Source organism: Setaria italica, chromosome IX (genome assembly GCF_000263155.2).
Source record: "Setaria italica strain Yugu1 chromosome IX, Setaria_italica_v2.0, whole genome shotgun sequence".
NCBI classification, from domain to species: domain Eukaryota; kingdom Viridiplantae; phylum Streptophyta; class Magnoliopsida; order Poales; family Poaceae; genus Setaria; species Setaria italica.
In genome coordinates, this window is record NC_028458.1 from 49,446,971 (window position 1) to 49,464,073 (window position 17,103).

The 17,103-nt window shown below is 49.1% G+C and overlaps 2 protein-coding genes and 1 long non-coding RNA gene across 5 annotated transcripts; 1 reads left to right on the forward strand and 2 right to left on the reverse strand.

Moving 5' to 3' along the window:
• The first annotated feature begins 158 nt into the window (after positions 1-158).
• LOC101760406 (mitogen-activated protein kinase 5) lies at positions 159-5,505 on the forward strand. Of its 3 annotated transcripts, none has more exons than XM_004984764.2 (6): positions 159-643; positions 948-1,077; positions 1,181-1,318; positions 1,470-1,802; positions 1,896-2,079; positions 5,106-5,505. In XM_004984764.2, the coding sequence occupies exons 1-6, from the start codon at positions 474-476 to the stop codon at positions 5,276-5,278; spliced, it is 1,128 nt and encodes a 375-aa protein (XP_004984821.1). In that variant the 5' UTR covers positions 159-473; the 3' UTR covers positions 5,279-5,505. The 3 variants fall into 3 exon arrangements, with proteins under 3 accessions (XP_004984821.1, XP_004984820.1, XP_022678511.1); XM_022822776.1 differs by lacking the exon at positions 159-643 and adding an exon at positions 672-856; XM_004984763.2 differs by having other exon boundaries at positions 1,470-2,079.
• A 680-nt stretch (positions 5,506-6,185) lies between these two features.
• On the reverse strand, positions 6,186-9,095 carry LOC101760004 (L-ascorbate peroxidase 1, cytosolic). The gene is made up of 9 exons (XM_004984762.4): positions 8,888-9,095; positions 8,594-8,768; positions 8,428-8,493; positions 7,304-7,352; positions 7,063-7,148; positions 6,900-6,979; positions 6,670-6,772; positions 6,540-6,598; positions 6,186-6,462 (listed from the first exon to the last, which is right to left on the reverse strand). The coding sequence occupies exons 1-9, from the start codon at positions 9,004-9,006 to the stop codon at positions 6,447-6,449; spliced, it is 753 nt and encodes a 250-aa protein (XP_004984819.1). The 5' UTR covers positions 9,007-9,095; the 3' UTR covers positions 6,186-6,446.
• Positions 9,096-13,098: 4,003 nt separating this feature from the next.
• On the reverse strand, positions 13,099-15,564 carry LOC111255911. Its single transcript, XR_002676065.1, has 3 exons — positions 15,337-15,564; positions 14,328-14,807; positions 13,099-13,803 (listed from the first exon to the last, which is right to left on the reverse strand). It is a non-coding gene; the product is annotated as an uncharacterized LOC111255911 (long non-coding RNA).
• Positions 15,565-17,103: the final 1,539 nt, after the last annotated feature.

Consider the following 17,103-nt stretch of genomic DNA (forward strand, 5'->3'; position numbering starts at 1 on the left):
AAGGGGGTGGGGGCGGCCATAGGGTTGACACCTCTTGGATGAAACAAATCTGCCGGCACCTCCCCACAGCCTTGGCGTGTTGCAAACTGGGGGATCAAGCAGTCCGGCTAGTGACGCTCCCTCCCTACACGTGTGGATACCTGGGAGGGGGGGGGGGGGTCACGCAGTAGTATACTCCGGCTCGCTTTCTCGTAACCTTCCTCAGCTGGAGTGAAGTCCGTCTGGGCCTCCCGGGGGTTGCAGGCCAGCAGCAACGCCCAACGCCCGCTCTGGCCTCTAGCCGCCGCCCCCTCTTTTATAAATCCCTCGCCAGCGCTTCCTCTTTTGACAAATCGGTCGAGAGGGGGTGGGGGAAGACGATAAAGTCAATCTGCTTGATTTGGGTTGGGCTCGTGCTTGCGAGGAGTGAGAAGGCGGCGGCGTCTTCTTCTTCTCCGAGGGGGGTAAGTTAGCTAGAGGGGAGAGGAGCGAGGATGAGCGGAGGAGGCATGGACGGGGCTCCGCCGGTCGCCGAGTTCCGGCCGACGGTGACGCACGGCGGCCGGTTCCTCCAGTACAACATCTTCGGCAACCTGTTCGAGATCACCAACAAATACCAGCCGCCCATCATGCCCATCGGCCGCGGCGCCTACGGGATCGTCTGGTACGTTCTCTGTTCGACCCTTGCGGCTAATCGATTTGTTGCGAGTTGCGAAGCTGGTTGCAGATGATTGGCAGGTGTTAGGGTTATTAGTTCATAGGAGGATGGTCATCGGGTCATGGATTGATAGGGCCAATCATTTCCTTTTCTTAAAAAATACTAGAGTGAGTGCTGCAGTTGAAGCAGGTTCGGTTAAATTTAGTATCGCAGTGGTTGGTGAGCTCTCGAATCGAATGAATACTTCACCTTTTATTAGGAGTGGTTGATTTTGTTCTGAAAAAGAAAAATTCCGTACGGATGCGCGCAGCTCGGTGATGAACTTCGAGACGAGGGAGATGGTGGCGATCAAGAAGATCGCCAGCGCTTTCGATAACCACATGGACGCCAAGCGCACGCTCCGGGAGATCAAGCTGCTCCGGCACCTCGACCACGAGAACGTAAGCACGCATAAAGCACGCGCGCGCGCGCGCCGTGATTTGCGTTTCAGTTACACGATGATGTGTGGGACTGAATCTGACGCCGGGCATGGAAAAACAACAGATCATAGGCATCCGGGACGTGATCCCGCCGCCGATCCCGCAGGCGTTCAACGATGTGTACATCGGCACCGAGCTCATGGACACGGACCTCCACCACATCATCCGCTCCAACCAGGAGCTCTCGGAGGAGCACTGCCAGGTAACTACTAGCTGAAAAGCTGTGATCGCACGCAAAACTGTTGTTAATTGATGACAGAACTAGTCAGACAAGACGCCATCGACGGTGTCGCCGTCAGCTTGCTAACGATCTGACGGAGTAATCTCTGTACGTGTCGGCCGTCGTCTTGCAGTACTTCCTGTACCAGATCCTGCGCGGGCTCAAGTACATCCACTCGGCCAACGTGATCCACCGCGACCTGAAGCCCAGCAACCTGCTGCTGAACGCCAACTGCGACCTCAAGATCTGCGACTTCGGGCTGGCCCGGCCGTCCTCCGAGAGCGACATGATGACGGAGTACGTGGTGACGCGGTGGTACCGCGCCCCCGAGCTCCTGCTCAACTCCACCGACTACTCGGCCGCCATCGACGTCTGGTCCGTCGGCTGCATCTTCATGGAGCTCATCAACCGCCAGCCCCTCTTCCCCGGCCGCGACCACATGCACCAGATGCGCCTCATCACCGAGGTAACTTTCGGCGTCTCGGGTTGCACGATGGCATTTCAGTATTTCACTCGTGTATCTCTGACGCCTTCGACCTATCATCATCATCATCGGCAGGTGATCGGGACGCCGACGGATGAGGAGCTCGGGTTCATCCGGAACGAGGACGCGCGCAAGTACATGCGGCACCTGCCGCAGTTCCCGCGGCGGCCGTTCGCGAGCCTGTTCCCGAGGGTGCAGCCCGTGGCGCTGGACCTCATCGAGCGGATGCTCACCTTCAACCCGCTGCAGAGGATCACAGGTCAGCCACACCGGCTCGCCGCCGCGGTTTTGATTTGCTTTTCTTTTATCCTCGTGCAACTCGTGCGGCTGCTGAATCTTTGGGTATACTCCACGTGCGGTTTTCTATTCTTGCGTGTTGACCGGTGGTAGAATCACTGTTCACTACCATATTGACGTCGGTGGTTAGTAGTACGTGAGGGCCACTGGCTACCCTTGTGTATAGGCAAGGAAACACTGGCACATTTCCGGGTTGGCATCAAGTAGACATGGTACTGGCGGCCTCCGGTCAAAGAAAGAGGCGTGCCCTGAGCTAGGTCTGTCCGTCCAACTTTGAGTAGCTTGACTGTTCTGGTCAGGTTCAAATGCAATCTTCTTTGTCCAAAGTAGAAACATTTAATAATCCGCAGGGTTTTGTCAGGGTTTCCGGTCAGGGTTGGGTAGGTTGGGGTGTTTGGCAACTGTCACATCGGATGTTTGGACACTAATCAGGAGTATTAAACATAGTCTAATTATAAAACTAATTGCGCAACCCCTAGGCTAAATCGCGAGACGAATCTATTAAGTCTAATTAGTCCATGATTTGACAATGTGGTACTACAGTAACCATTTGCTAATGATGGATTAATTAGGCTTAATAGATTCGTCTCGCGATTTAGCCTAGGGGTTCTGCTATTAGTTTTATAATTAGCTTATATTTAATCCTCCTAATTAGCATCCGAACATGTGATGTGATAGGGTTAAAGTTTAGCCCCTGGCATCCAAACGCCCCCGGTTGAATTGAGACCATAACAGTCTAACGGAAAAGGGCGGCGTCACTTCTGTCATTCTGTCGTCAAACATTTAAGCGCTATACCCTTGTATTTAAGGTCCACTGCTAGTTCGCTACTTGCTAGCATGAATCTCACTTTTGTTCAGTTTGTTGCCTACCGTTCAACTGATAGAACAATATCCCAGTGGGCTTGCAAATTTGCAGCTAAAAAGCTGATCCACAGCAAGTTAGTACAAGACAAAAGAGAGTAGTAGAAATTATTATTTTTTTAAAAACGAATCAGGAGAAACGCCGATTATATTAAAAAGAAGAATAAACTCAGACCAGGCAAATAACGAAAAAAACAACAAAAAAAACAACGAATACCGGCCAGTTGGATTGGGACATCAATCCGCGTTGTACCACGCCAACGTACTACTCAAAACACAACATCGGCCGGTTGGATTGGGGCATCAACCGGACCTCTCTCAACTCTGCCTGGTCGAATTAGGATATCGACACGAGCCTCAACAAAAGACTCTGCTCGATCGGATTGGTACATCGATCCGGGCCTCAACTCAAACTCACGCGCAGACAACATGGTTGGTCAAAAGGGGGCAGCGGCACCACCATGACACTCCACAACACCGGTGCTCGTGCACCAACAGCAACACCATCACCAGGGCACAAGGCTGATAGAGGATAACCCGTCGTTACCGACAATGTCCCACGTCGGGCCAGCCACTGCTATCCAGGGATAGCCGCCGTGGTTCGCTGCAGGCCGTGTAGCTATCGAGCCATCAGATCCGCTTGTGCTTCCAAACGAAGTTGTCCTACATCGGACTAAACTCACCAAGCAAGGCTAGCCGCTGTAGAATGCTGCAAGCCGTCGAACCAATACAGGAGTAGCTGTCTCCGGACATCAACTGCCAACCACGTCCCCCGAGATCTGGTTGTACACTGTGGCACCAAGCAACCTCGCCTCATCGAGGAAAGCAGGGTGCTGGCAGGGCATCTGGCAGCCATCAGAGGATCACCTCCACGCAGGTCTCTTTAGTGAAGCAGATCTATCAGCCACCTCGTACCACGCCAGCCACATGCCAAATTCGTGGTCACAACTGGCGCACGGCTCCTCCCTACCGTCGCCCTCATGCCAAGCAGAAGTCTTGCCCTCTAGACACCGTTTCAAACATCTACTTCCAGTCGCCTTCCGCCACCGCGGGCATCCGCACCTTAAGTCATTGACTAGGCCTCCACCCATTCCACCACGAGGCCCAAATCCACCATGGTCGGAGCTTCGCATCGACACAGCCGCCGCCTTGCGTGATCGCTCGCCGCCAAACAAACAGGGAAGCTATCGGGGCGCTGCCCACCACCATCAGAACTCCGAAGACGACACCTTCAAGAAGGACACGATGCTAGCTGCGCTGTCGCCGCCCGCCCAAAAAACTTAAGCAAGGTTTTCACCTGGAGTTTCCGAGAACGACGCGAGGAGAGTGACATGACAACGTCGCTAACAGGAAATTGCGGTGCCCAAAGCGTCGCCGTTGTCAACCCGGCACACTGAGCATGACTTTCGTCCGACACCTCCCCCGAGCAGCTGCCACAAACTTCCCCACCCGTCATGACTACACCAACACAAACACCTCCCTGCAACCGCCCCGTCACCAACCAGCCGCCTTAGCGCGACCGCCACCGCATCCTCCCTCGCGCGTAGGCATTGCCGCGCAATCACCACCCAACCCGCACGCCGTTGTGGTGCGGTCTCCTCCTTGCCCTGTGCGCCGCCGAGGCCGCACGGCCTCCCTCCTTGTAGAAATTGCTATTGCCACAAGACAAACCTTTTGTACATTCCTTAAGAGAAACTGTGTAATTATTCTTGTTTTTCGTTCTGTATATTTTAAATCTTATGCATCCGAGTCATCAAAGTGGTCCTTGCTGAGGAGAGAGCTCTATATGCATTCAAGTTTGTGTCCGTGCCTTTGCATTTCCACTTATCTTCAATTTGCAGTGTTGCTGCTTTGCTCCATCCTCCCTTATTTATGCCTGCTTTGGAGCTTTCTCCGCATTGCTTTTGTCGAAGTGGCGATGACCACTATGTGCAGAATAAACACGTTCGATATGAAAAGAAACAAACACTACAGAATTACAGATAATCTAAGTACTGACTCCAGACTTTGGTTCAGACTCATGTACCGTGTTCAGACTAGCAGAGTTTTAGCTCAGAGAATTCGTTAAGGTCCAGGTCTCATGTCTGACTAATTTCAGTTCTCACCGAAATTTCTTTTGCCGTGCAGTTGAAGAGGCGCTGGACCACCCGTACCTGGAGCGATTACACGACATCGCTGACGAGCCCATCTGCACGGATCCGTTCTCGTTCGACTTCGAGCAGCAGGCTCTGACTGAGGACCAAATGAAGCAGCTAATTTTCAACGAGGCCATCGAAATGAACCCGAATTTCCGATATTAGATTGGATCCCCAGATGTACGGTTCACATCTATGCATGTTGTTTGTAAATAGGAGTAAGATTTAAGAGCCGGGTAGACTGAACATTGCATTTGTTTGTTTGTTGATGTTCGAGCCCACCATCCTGTCAGTGTAATGCTGTGTAAGCTGTTCCTACTAGTTTCAGGCGTCGCTGTAATCTATTGTACCAAGAATAAAAGGTTTGGAGCATGATTTTCGAATTTCGAGCATACCGACTCTCAATTTTGTCTGCTAACTTAACGAGTGCAACGTTAACGAGTGCAGCGTAGACTTAGAGTCAGAGCACACAGACAGGGCAGTACCATGGGCTTGTTTGGAACTAGCTTGTGCAAGACGCCTCAAGTATTGAAAAGTTCCAGTCCTCAAAAAAAAAAAGTTTTGAAAAGTTCCATAAACCATTAATACTTTTAAAACTTTGCACATACTGCATGTTATGGTACAAATCCATGTTGTTTAATTCAAATTAGAATGATAAATTTCAGGTACGTAAGCACTACTTGCCTATGTTAGTAAAGCTAAAGCTAGACATGTTCATTAGAATGACAAATTTCAGATACGTGAGGACTACTTGCCTATGTTCGTAAAGCTAGACAGACAGCCTGGTGCCTCAAGGGTGATGAAGCGAGTGATCACAGAGTAATGTCCCAAGCCGAACTGTGGAGCTTAACTAGACGGGAAAGCAGGCGTGTCAGTAGCTCAGAACCAGATTGCTCCAAATAAACCTTCGAGCCAAGACATCTATTCCGCCTCAAAATGCTCAACCAGTCTACACGCCACCACAAAGAATCAGTACAAAGAGCACAACCAATCAAGCACACAACTCAGAGAACGATACCAACGGAAACCAGATCCAAGAACAAGGCAGAACAATATCTCAGGCATGCACCGATTCAAACATGGTTTAAGGCACCAGAACGTACTGCATTCACAAGATAGATCATAGATCTTGTAGTTTCAGTGGCTTACAGCATCAGAGTCTAGCCAAACGGACCACATTCAAACATCGACAAGTACCTAGAACATCCAGGGCGACGAATTTATTACAGAGAAGATACTTGGTAATCTGCTGGTTCACACTAACTCCAGATGCAAAACAAGATTACACGATCCCATACAAGCAGCAGTACGTAGTAGTCTAGGATAGGCCATTTTATGCATCGGCGAACCTGCAATCCACAAAGGAAAACAATCAGATTTGTTCCAACGACTTAAGCACAAAATTGAGTGGGCAATGGTTACTCACCCCAGTTCAGAGAGCTTGAGGTGGGCCTCCTTGTAGTCATCAAAGAAAGCCTTCTCATCCTGTAACGCAATCAACAATTAGCATCTCTTACATATCTCCAAACTCTGGATGCATTGAACTGGAGGCATACCGCAGCATATTTCTCCACAAGAGGGCGGAAGGCAGGGTCGCTCAGCAGGGCTTTGTCACTTGGGAGCTGAAGAAGGCCCTCCTTGTCACCACTCACAAGTTCCCTACAGAAATATCGGATGGCTTATTAGTGTCTAATAACATTCAACTGCCTAGAATGAGATAACAAAGGTAGTTACAAACATCACTTAATTAATTCCAATTCCTTTTTTAAACAAGCTGTAGACTCACTTGAAGTAAGAGTTGTCAAAGACCAAAGGGTTTCTAGTCCAGGCCCCCTCAAAACCAGACCGCTCCTTGTGGCACCTTCCCTAAAGAAAAACAAGAAAACAACATCAATGCATGCATACATATTACACAATGATGAAGCAAACATGAGTGGACAGCAACAAACCAAGGTGTGGCCACCAGAGAGGGCAACAATGTCCTGATCACTCAAGCCCATCTGCTTGCCAAAGACCTGCCTCAGATGGTCAGAACCTGGGTAAGAAGACAGCAAGCAAGCTGTAAGTGATGGTTCTTGTGTCAATTTAAAAATGAGATTCAACACGACACCAAAGCCCCCAAGGAAGAATGATGAATACAACCAAACAGTTCAACATTCATGGCAATAGTATTAAAGATTAGAGGCCTACCCTTAGTAGCATCAGGAAGGCGGCCCTCAGGTGGCGGCTGAGGCTTGTCCTGAAAAGGACAAAGGAAAGATGTAAATACACTGAGCATTAGCAAACACTGTCATGACCCAAAAAACATCGAACAAATAAGACTATCACAACTAACACTGTCAGAGTCTCATAGAGCAATGTTATCATCAAATGTTCACTGACACCTGACACTATGCAAGAGAGTTAATGGTCTGGTGGTATCAATATTTTGCTGTACATCAGCCTAATCACAAGAGAGTATGCTCAACTATAAACAAAAAAGAGAATCAGCAAGGGGGGCCTGGAGCCCAGTTTGGCCTCCACTGGCTCCGCCCCTGTTGTATTGAATATATATCATAAAAAGCTGAGCATGGCTTGCCGATGGATGAAACGAATACAAAATGATAAACAATAGATTTTTCCCAAGATAAATCCAGCATTCCAACACTAATATTCAGAAGGAAGGCTATCTAGTATTCTTGTCATTCTCTATTTGCAAAACCAGCACAAAAGAGACAGATTAAGTTAGACCCAGTATCTTAGGTAACATATAAGTTGATGACAAGTGATTAGTCGCGACATCTCATAGTACAAAGTATGAAACATGCATAAGGTCCATTTGTGTGACTCAACAATCACATGCAACAGGAACCAAGGAATGAATCAGTACAAACAAACAATTAACAAACTTCAATCCTATGCACAGACTGAAAGCTGCATATCATATATGGACAGACATTACAGTAAATTACTATGTTACTTTGACATCACAGAGGCCGACCATTTCGTTACCAGACATATCACGCAAACAATGAACCCATAGCGCAATAAGACAAAATTATTGTCAAGAGCAAGACATGGGCCCCAACCTCAAACAAACCGATGTGAAGACTAAATTATAAGATCACGTGCCATGAATAAATGGATATGGTTGTCTATAAGAGGCACCCACCAAACCCATGATAATACGCTCATAAATCGGTGGCACTAATTGGAGTAAACAACCAGGATCTCACCATACTACCTTTCCCACTCTCCTCCTTGGACATTTCGAATCAAGGCCTTAAACCCAGGTAAAACCCCAAAGGCAGTAGAAAAGGGATGAAAAGTCTCACCTCCCTACCGGGGTGGAAGGGGATCTCAGGTCCACCGGTCACCTCCACGGCCACAACTCCCGCAAGCTACGCACCAAAACAGAGAACAAAAAAACCGTCAGAAACCGCATTCATTTAGGGGCGGATCGAAGCGTCCGACCAGATCGCTGCGAGATCGCGGGCGCACCTGGTACAGATCGGCGTACGAGAGGATGGGGAACTCCTCCTTCACGGGCTCGAGCATCCGCACCGCGATGTCCAGGCCCGCGTTGGCGCCGTGCGCCTGCTCCGCCGGGTTCTTCATCGTACCGAAGGGGCCGCCGGTCTTCGTCGACACGTCGAACGTCCCCGCCGAGTGCCACCTGCGCAACCAAATCGAAAGCCCAGATCAGGCCACCGAAAACTACTGCCGACGATCCGGAAGCACGCGCGGGGTTAGGTAGCGGAGAGAGAGGGAGGGAGGGAGGGAGGCGGGGCTTACGCGAGACGGAGCATGAGGGGGGCGCAGCTCTTCTCGGCGATGAGGGCGCGGAGCTTGCGCCTGGCCTTCTCGACGGCCTCCTGGTACTCAGCGCTGACGGTCGGGTAGCACTTCGCCATGGCTGCGGGCAGGGAGCTTCGGATCGGAGAATGCGATGCGGCGGTGGGAGAGATCACAGAAGCTTATGGGGCAGATGGCAGCCACGCTCCCCCCAGGGGTTTATATGGAGAGAACCGAGAGGCAGACGACGGAGGACTGGGAGAAAGGGAAGCTTCTCGTAGGGCGCATCCTGGCCACCGATCCGAGACGGGGTGATCGTGCGGCTAGAGGAGAGGTACATTTGGACGGGCGTGATTGGCCCGGTTGGCCTGCCATTTGGGCGCATTCTATTTTACGCCTTTACCCCTGAACAGTAGGCAGACGGGGGAAGGTAGGGATGATATTTTGGTCATTCCGTTGCGCAGTAACGGCGGCGGTTCGTGGCTTCACGGGCGCGCGGGGCGCGTGAGGCGCGATGGTTGGTGGCCACTGGCCTGGGCCTTGTTTAGTTGGGGAATTTGGGTGGTGCCAAATTACTGTTACAGCAGCTGTAGCACACTGTAGCGTTTCGTTTGTATTTGTGAATTATTGTCCAAATATTGACTAATTAGGCTCAAAAGATTCGTCTCGCAAAGTACAACAAAACTGTGCAATTAGTTTTTAATTTCATCTACATTTAGTACTCCATGCATGTACCGCAAGTTTGATGTGATGGGGAATCTTCTTTTTGCATAGTGTCAAAGTTGGGAGTTGGGAGTAAGGCCATGTTTAGTTACTCACAAATACAAACGAAACGCTACAGTGTGCTACAGTGCTGTAACAGTAATTTGGCACCTCCCAAATTCCCCAACTAAACAAGGCCTAACTAAACATGGCCCTGGTTGGAATAGTATTGTTGCCTCGTGCAGTGTGCCGCCGGCCTGATCCATCCAATCTCCCACACTGTTCGCTGGGGCAGCCGCCCGTGTAATTTTCGCCGTCCTTGCAAACGGGCAAAATGGCCCATGCGTTTGGTACACGTACACCTTGTCGTGAAGGCGTGAACGGTGATGGACGCGATCAGATGGACGACCAGCAATGGGTACACCGGACCACACGCACAGATCCGTTTCTCCTTCTTCTCAAGTTTTGGTCCAAGTTTTCATCTCCGTGTGATGCTTTTCTCACGCAGAACTCAGAAGTTTTTGTCTCATTTCTCAATTTTCTAATCAAACAAATCGGGGTACAGGACGAGCAGCAAATGCTTGCGGCAGTTCTTGAACGGGTATGGATGGAAAGTTGGAAACACGCTGCTCCGCGCGATGACATTCCACCCTGGCCCCAAAAGCCAAATCGAGAGTGCGCGATCTGCCATTGCGGCAGCCATTTTTTCCGATGCAGAACATGATGCCCATACATCACTAGTTTGAATTTTTGAAAAAATCTTGAGGGGCCTGGTCTGAAGCTGACCGTTCGGTCCTGCCGGTCTTTCAAAGAACTTTGAGTTGACGGGAAGACGGGCGTGTGAACGCCAACTGCAAAAAGACATCTCTCGAGAACTTGCGTTTCTCTCGGAACTTGTACCAACTCATCCAGAATGAGACCATCTTACTTAATACGTTATTCTACTTAAGGTCTGTTTGGTTTGAGTTTTATTTTTAATTCAGCTGTTTGGATACCCTTGCTTATAAGCATTGAATGAGGTGGATATTGTCATGTTTGCCTCTAATCATTGAGGGAGAGAGGGAGGCCAATCAGGCATTCAACAAGGGCAAGAGGTGTAAAGTGCATTGAATAGTCCTCATAAGCAACCATAAGCAACCCAAGAGTTGCTTATTTGCTTATAATAAGCAACCTCATAAGCAACCCTATAAGCAAGAGTGATTGATTTTATAAACTTATTTGCTTATTTTAAGTTGCTTATGCATAAGCATGTGAAACCAAACAGGCCCTCAGAGGCACAAGCAAATTGGTTAAACCATCCCCATTCAGGATCATCCATGCATGCATCATGTGGTGCACGCAACCAAATATACACTGAACCCCACCATTCATAATCATCCATACATATATCATGTGATGCATGCAATCAAACATAATCTTAGTCAGTCTGAGTGGTTCGGTGCCAGACCACGGACGACCCAAAGATGGGTTAAAAGTTAAACCAGGCGGACCAGCGTGCGTGCTTTTACATCTCAAAACTGCAGAGTTAGCACGTGAAAAGCAAAGACGCTTGACCTCATTCGACTTCCAGTAGACAAACAAAACGATGGCCTCGAATCCACTGATCACTGCAGTTGTTGTACAAAATAAAATAAAAAAAAGAAGGCGTAGAGAAAGACGATTAAAAAGCACGGTATCAGCGAAAGCCGTGGCCGAGGCGAGCGACGGAACGGAACGGAGGCATCTTCTTATCCGAGCCGGCCAAGGTGGGTAGTACTCTGTACTCGGGCGGCTAAAAAAATAGCCCACCTCTCCTCCCCCGTTGCCCATTGGTGCTGCGAGGAATCCACACCAACCGCATCGAAAGCAAGCAAGCGCCGCGACAGCGGGTAATGGCGCCGCGCGGCGGTGATTCGCGCGGAACTGATGGCGATGGGGACTCCCGCAGCCGTCCGGCGGCGTCCGCGACGACGCCGGCGGAGAATTGTTTTCCTTTTCCTCCGGCAGCTCCACTTGGTGGGGGTGGACCCACGTGGGCTGCTTTGCGGGATTCGCGACGGCGGCTCCCAACTGCACAGAAGCGTTCGTTGTCAGCAATCGAAGCATGAGGCCATGAGCAGCGCGTTTTCGTTTCCGTCCCGGATCACGCGACGAGCGCGAGCAAAGGCCGTGAACTAGCAGCGTGTTCGGCTGGCTGCTGCTGCTCGGCTCTCTGTCGCAGCAGCTGTAGCACGCAAGCTGCAGCAGGCAGCAGCTCTCTGCTGCTGCAGCAGCCAGCCGAACGAGCTGTAGATTTGTATCTTCGTGGGCCAACTTGACGAGTTGGGTCGAATTGCGCTGCGAGCGACGACGAGTGAGTTCAGCAGGAAGGAGGCCCATTCGCACGATGACACACGCGGCCTTTCTAGGTTTGCAGACTTGGAAACAAGACATCCGATGGAGGCCCATTCGCATCTCCGAAAAGGCAAATCTGGGCCTGCTCGCAAGCTACTACATTTCGAGGGCGAAATAGAACCGGAGGCCCAAGGCATCCCTAACCGCGCAGCCTAGCGTATTCAGAGTTTCAGTCGATCACACAAGCAAATGGCGCAACTCCGTAATGTGATGTGAATGTGTGATGAGTGGTTTGTGTGTTGTGACGACGACCAACGTGTGGCTGGCGTTTGGTCAAGCTAAAGTCAAAGTCCACGGAAAATGAAAACCGGACACCACCGACGAACAAACATGAGCTAGTTTTGAAAACGTGCTATGCTCCGCTCCGCTCCGCTCCCAGGCGCCATGCATCAGTGGACACCGTAGCCAGCGGCGGCGCCGGAGCCACCTCCAGCGTACCCGTAGCCGCCGCCACCGGTTTGATGATCTTCTTCTTGATCTCGCCCCTCCTTGGGGTACGGGTTGCCGTAGGCTTCTTCGGCGGGTCGGCTCCGTCCATGGTGTCACGTCGATCGCGTCCACAGGAATGCTGGCGGTCGAGATTCGAGAAGGGCAGCCCCGAGAGCTGAGGCTGGGACATGGGAGCGGAGATCAGACAAGTGGTTGTGGATGCGATGATGTGTCTTTATCACGAGTCACAGGCTCACAGTTCACAGTTTGGCACTTTGCACACGCGCGCGCGCTCTCAGCTCAGATCGCCCGCAGGACTCGCCTCGGAGGGAGAAAAAAAAAGAAGCTACAGTTATTGCCTTTGTTAAGCATTTCCTCTTTTGTCCGCATTAGAGTTTGGCCTCAGCCCTCGTTGATTGACGACGACGTAGGTGGGCTCTCACGTCCTAAAAAAAACGCACATGGAAAGCCGGAGCGGCTGTTCCGATCAGGCAGCACAGATAGTCGCACAAGCAGCACTTGTTACTAAAGCTGTGGCTATACGAATAGGCATACGCATATAGGAAGACTGAATGCCTATCCAGCAATCGGGGTGGAGGTGATGTTGGATGGAACCGGCTGCTGCGTTGTCAGCCCGTGCATATTAAGTAATAAAAAGGAAATTCAATCCTATTTTATATATCACAAAGCAATTTGGTTACAAAGATTTAAGCAACTAGTATGAACATAGCCATCTCTACTCCATGAGTCATGATGCAAGGTTCTCTTTGTTTAAAAGGAGCACGGACCATTCTGATGCCAACTTAAACATCCCGCCCATCACAATTGCCCCCTTGCTACACTTGTGCTTCTGGGCGGTGAAGCGGAGCTCATGGGTGCTCTTCCTGACATGCCTACCAAGCCCACACCCAAGTTTTTCCGATGCTATCTCAAATAGCTTCAATTCACAACCTAGTTCCACGGCCACCACTGCAGATGCTACAGCTACCATGGACGATGACAAGCCACCACAGCAAACCTGACATCTTTCTTCCCCTCCTCTGAGGAGGGTACTGAAGATGCATACGCGTTGTATAGCACCGTCTCATCCAAGAGTCCACAAGTATATGCCGTAACCGTACTAAGGCTGTAGCCTGCCATGGCCCTCTTGACTTTGACATCTATGGTCGCCTCCACAGCAAATCTGAGAAGAGCAAAGCGGATGTCAAGCGGTCCAAGAGGGCCAAACAGACGCACTTTGTGCAGCTGGACTTTCGGAGCCATTGGTGACTGCTTGAAATCAAAGCGACCATTCACGAGCACACCATCCTCCAAACACCATTGTTTTTAACCTTGAGACAGTATTCAACAATGACATTAAAAGGGGCCGATATCCCTCGAGCTGGAGGGATCAACAATAGATCAGGTGCATCCTGTTTTCAAAAACAATATTAGTAAAAATATTTTGCAATGACACAGTTCCAAAAGGAGCAAATTTAACAAGAATACAATTATCTAGACCATACTATATAAAACTACAGGTTCCATAATAGCTAGTACAATTTAATACTATAACTTTGCTCGGTAAAAGACAGAGCAAAACAGGTGTACATTTGTGTTATATGAAATATTTTTTTTATTGTTGGATGCAATTAAAAGTAGCTTCAAGTAAGCTGCTAAAAATGCATAACTCACACGGTAAACACATCAGTTGATGTAGCATCCATGGCTTACCAGGCCTAGGAAATAGTAAGTAAAATAACTAGCAATATTTATCTATACTCAATGCTGAAGATATCTGATACGTCATGTACTAGGATGTAGTGATACGGAAGTGGTATTGCATAACATTGACCAAGGAAGCTACAAGTGAGAAAAAAATGATTTGATTCAAGATATAAATGGAAATACACAACTAATTAATAGACAAAACTCCCAAACAAGATTCAATACTAACCGGAGTAATCTCTTGGGCATGATCCGATGATCGGTAAAATATATAATTCCGCAGATGATCAATATCATCCCGCACTGCGACGAAACCATAAATGGTCATCTTCTCACCGTGAGAGAAATCACCGGCAAACTTCATTGAAAAGAATTGAAGATCTGACGATACATATTCATATGCACAAGGTTCGGTGAAGCACTTGCTCCCCAAAGAAGCTAATATTAGCAAAAGTAGATTCATGAGGATCAAACTGATATAGTTTAGAAAAGTGGAACGAAAAAACTTAACATTAGAAGGCATTACTAGGGTTAGTGTTTGTCATTCGGAATTGCCTATGCCACAAATGAAAGCACCTAGGGGAAGGACAACGAGGCCTAATGATGACATAACTAAAGTGCTCCTTGAAGGTATCATTCAACTCATCGATTCTGTCATAGTAGTCCTCGATATCCTTTTGATATTTGGCACTATTCTTCAAAGCCTCATCTGTATGAAAAATAAATATTGTATCATGAGCACTTGGTTAAAAATTAAGATGCACAAGGAATAAACCAACCCAATGAATTAATGTACATGCTAGATATACAAGTATACAACACTGCTTACCACCAAAATCTGCAGTACACACTTTTAAAAAAATCCGTAGTACAAAGTTGGATAATAAAACAGAAACGAAACAAGAGGTACAAGAGTCCCAAACTACAAATCTACAAAAAAAAAAGATGGGAAGTATCAACCGCCACTAGCCTAGTGCTATGTAAAATTGGTCATAAAGAGACGAACACCTTCAAATAATCAAGTCCACATCAAATAGCCTTGCGAAATCATGTGCTCATACATAAAGCAGTATTAAATAACTAACAAGTTGGGTGACACAGATACACATGCTGCCTAAGAAAACATTAGGTGAAGTAAAAAAAACTCTCCCCATATGCTTGGTTAAGTATTCCTGATGCTAGCATGCGAGTAAATCATGTTCAATCAAACACGCATCAAGTTTGCTGTGAAGGCTTACCAAGCAAGGCTCTGAAGGACTCTGAAACCTTGTCAGTATTCCCGGTCCAATGACTTGGGTGCACTCCTAGTACAGCCTCCCAGAACGATTCATGAGCAATGTACTCTTCTTCCTCTGGTGATAACAGGATGATGGAGGCTTGAGGGATCAGACAAGTGGGTGTGGATGCGATGGTGCGTCTCTATCACGAGTCACAGGCTGTCACAGGCTCACAGTTCACACTTCGGAACTTCGCACACACGCGCGCGCACTCTCAGCTCAGATCGCTCGCTGGACTCGCCTCAAAAGCTAATCGCCTTTGTTAAGCATTTCCTCTTTTGCCCGCATTTGAGTTTGGCTTCAGCCCTCATTATTGATTGGCGACAGACGAAGGTGAGCTCTCACGCCCTCAAAAACGCACACGGAAATAAAAGCCTTGCACTTGCACGCCAACTAATTAAGATTTGTATGGCGAAGAAATGCGCGAAACCATCGTGTCAGATTAGAAATCGGACTCAAATCATAGGTCTACGATGACGCAAGCAATGACTCAAGCCCGTGACGTGACGGGTGACGACGTCCAACGAGCGGTTGGCTTTTGGTCAAGCAAAAGTCCACGGAAAGTGAATACCGGACACCACCGACGAACAAGCATGAGCTGTATCCGGATTGTCTTAACGCCGAATCCATCTAGATGTAGTGCGCGCGTGCTCGATCATGAATATTCTACTAGGAAGCCGATCGGAGCTAGTAGTTTGAAGAAGACGATGCTCGAGAGGGGATGCAAAGTGGATATGTTTACGCTCTGTCCGGGATCATATACGATGCGTTTCTTGATTTCACGTGAAGACTCCCACGCACCGCACGTGCGAGTGAGCAGCACGACCGTGCGCACGTACCAGCACGTTCATGTGGTGGACAAGTCATCTTCATAGCACCGCGCGGGAATTTGTAGGATGGAATGGGGAACGAATAAGGTCGCCGCCTGCAGTGGTTAGCCCAAAGCGAACATGTTCTCCTGAATCCAATTCATTGTGGGGGGGATAGAATAATTACAGTGGCTAATTACCAATTAGTATTAGAGAATTTAGGGTATTCTTTGCTCAGAGATAAAAAGTTAAAACACAATTATTCGCGGAACAAAAGGAAGGGCAAACTGTTTGTGATGGATACAGCAGCATCGACCATTACCCAGTTGATACATGCATGCACGATTCGAGGTGCCGGAAACCCCTGAAAGATAGACACACGAATCTGATCGAGGGGTGGCAACAGCAAAGATAAACGTAGATCCGCACGTTCACACACAAGAAGAGCAACGACGACGATAGAGGAGATCATTCGGTGCAGAAAACTGATGAACAGAGACACTAAAAACTTAAATCCAAGTAGGTGCGGCCCCATCAGATTTTATTGAAGACAAGTTACACAACCAAGCAACGCAAGCACATGGCCAATTTGTACACCACCATCCGCACGCTTCTCCTCCACCCCTACACGATCCGCTGGCTTAATTAATTAGCAACCGGCAGGTAGCTAGCCTACTGGCCTAGCATTAATCCGGCCGGCCGGCGGCAGCCAAACTTGAGCAACAGTTAACAAACCATCACGGGGGCTCGCTCCGGCGCACGCGCCATGCGTCAGTCGGCGCCGTAGTAGCCACCAGCGGTGGCGGAGCCACTGCTGCTGGCGTCCCCGCCGCTGTCGTTGCCGCCGCCGCTGCCGCCGGTCCAGTCCTTGATGATCTGCTTCTTAATCGAGCCCCTCTTGGGGTACGGGTTCCCGTGG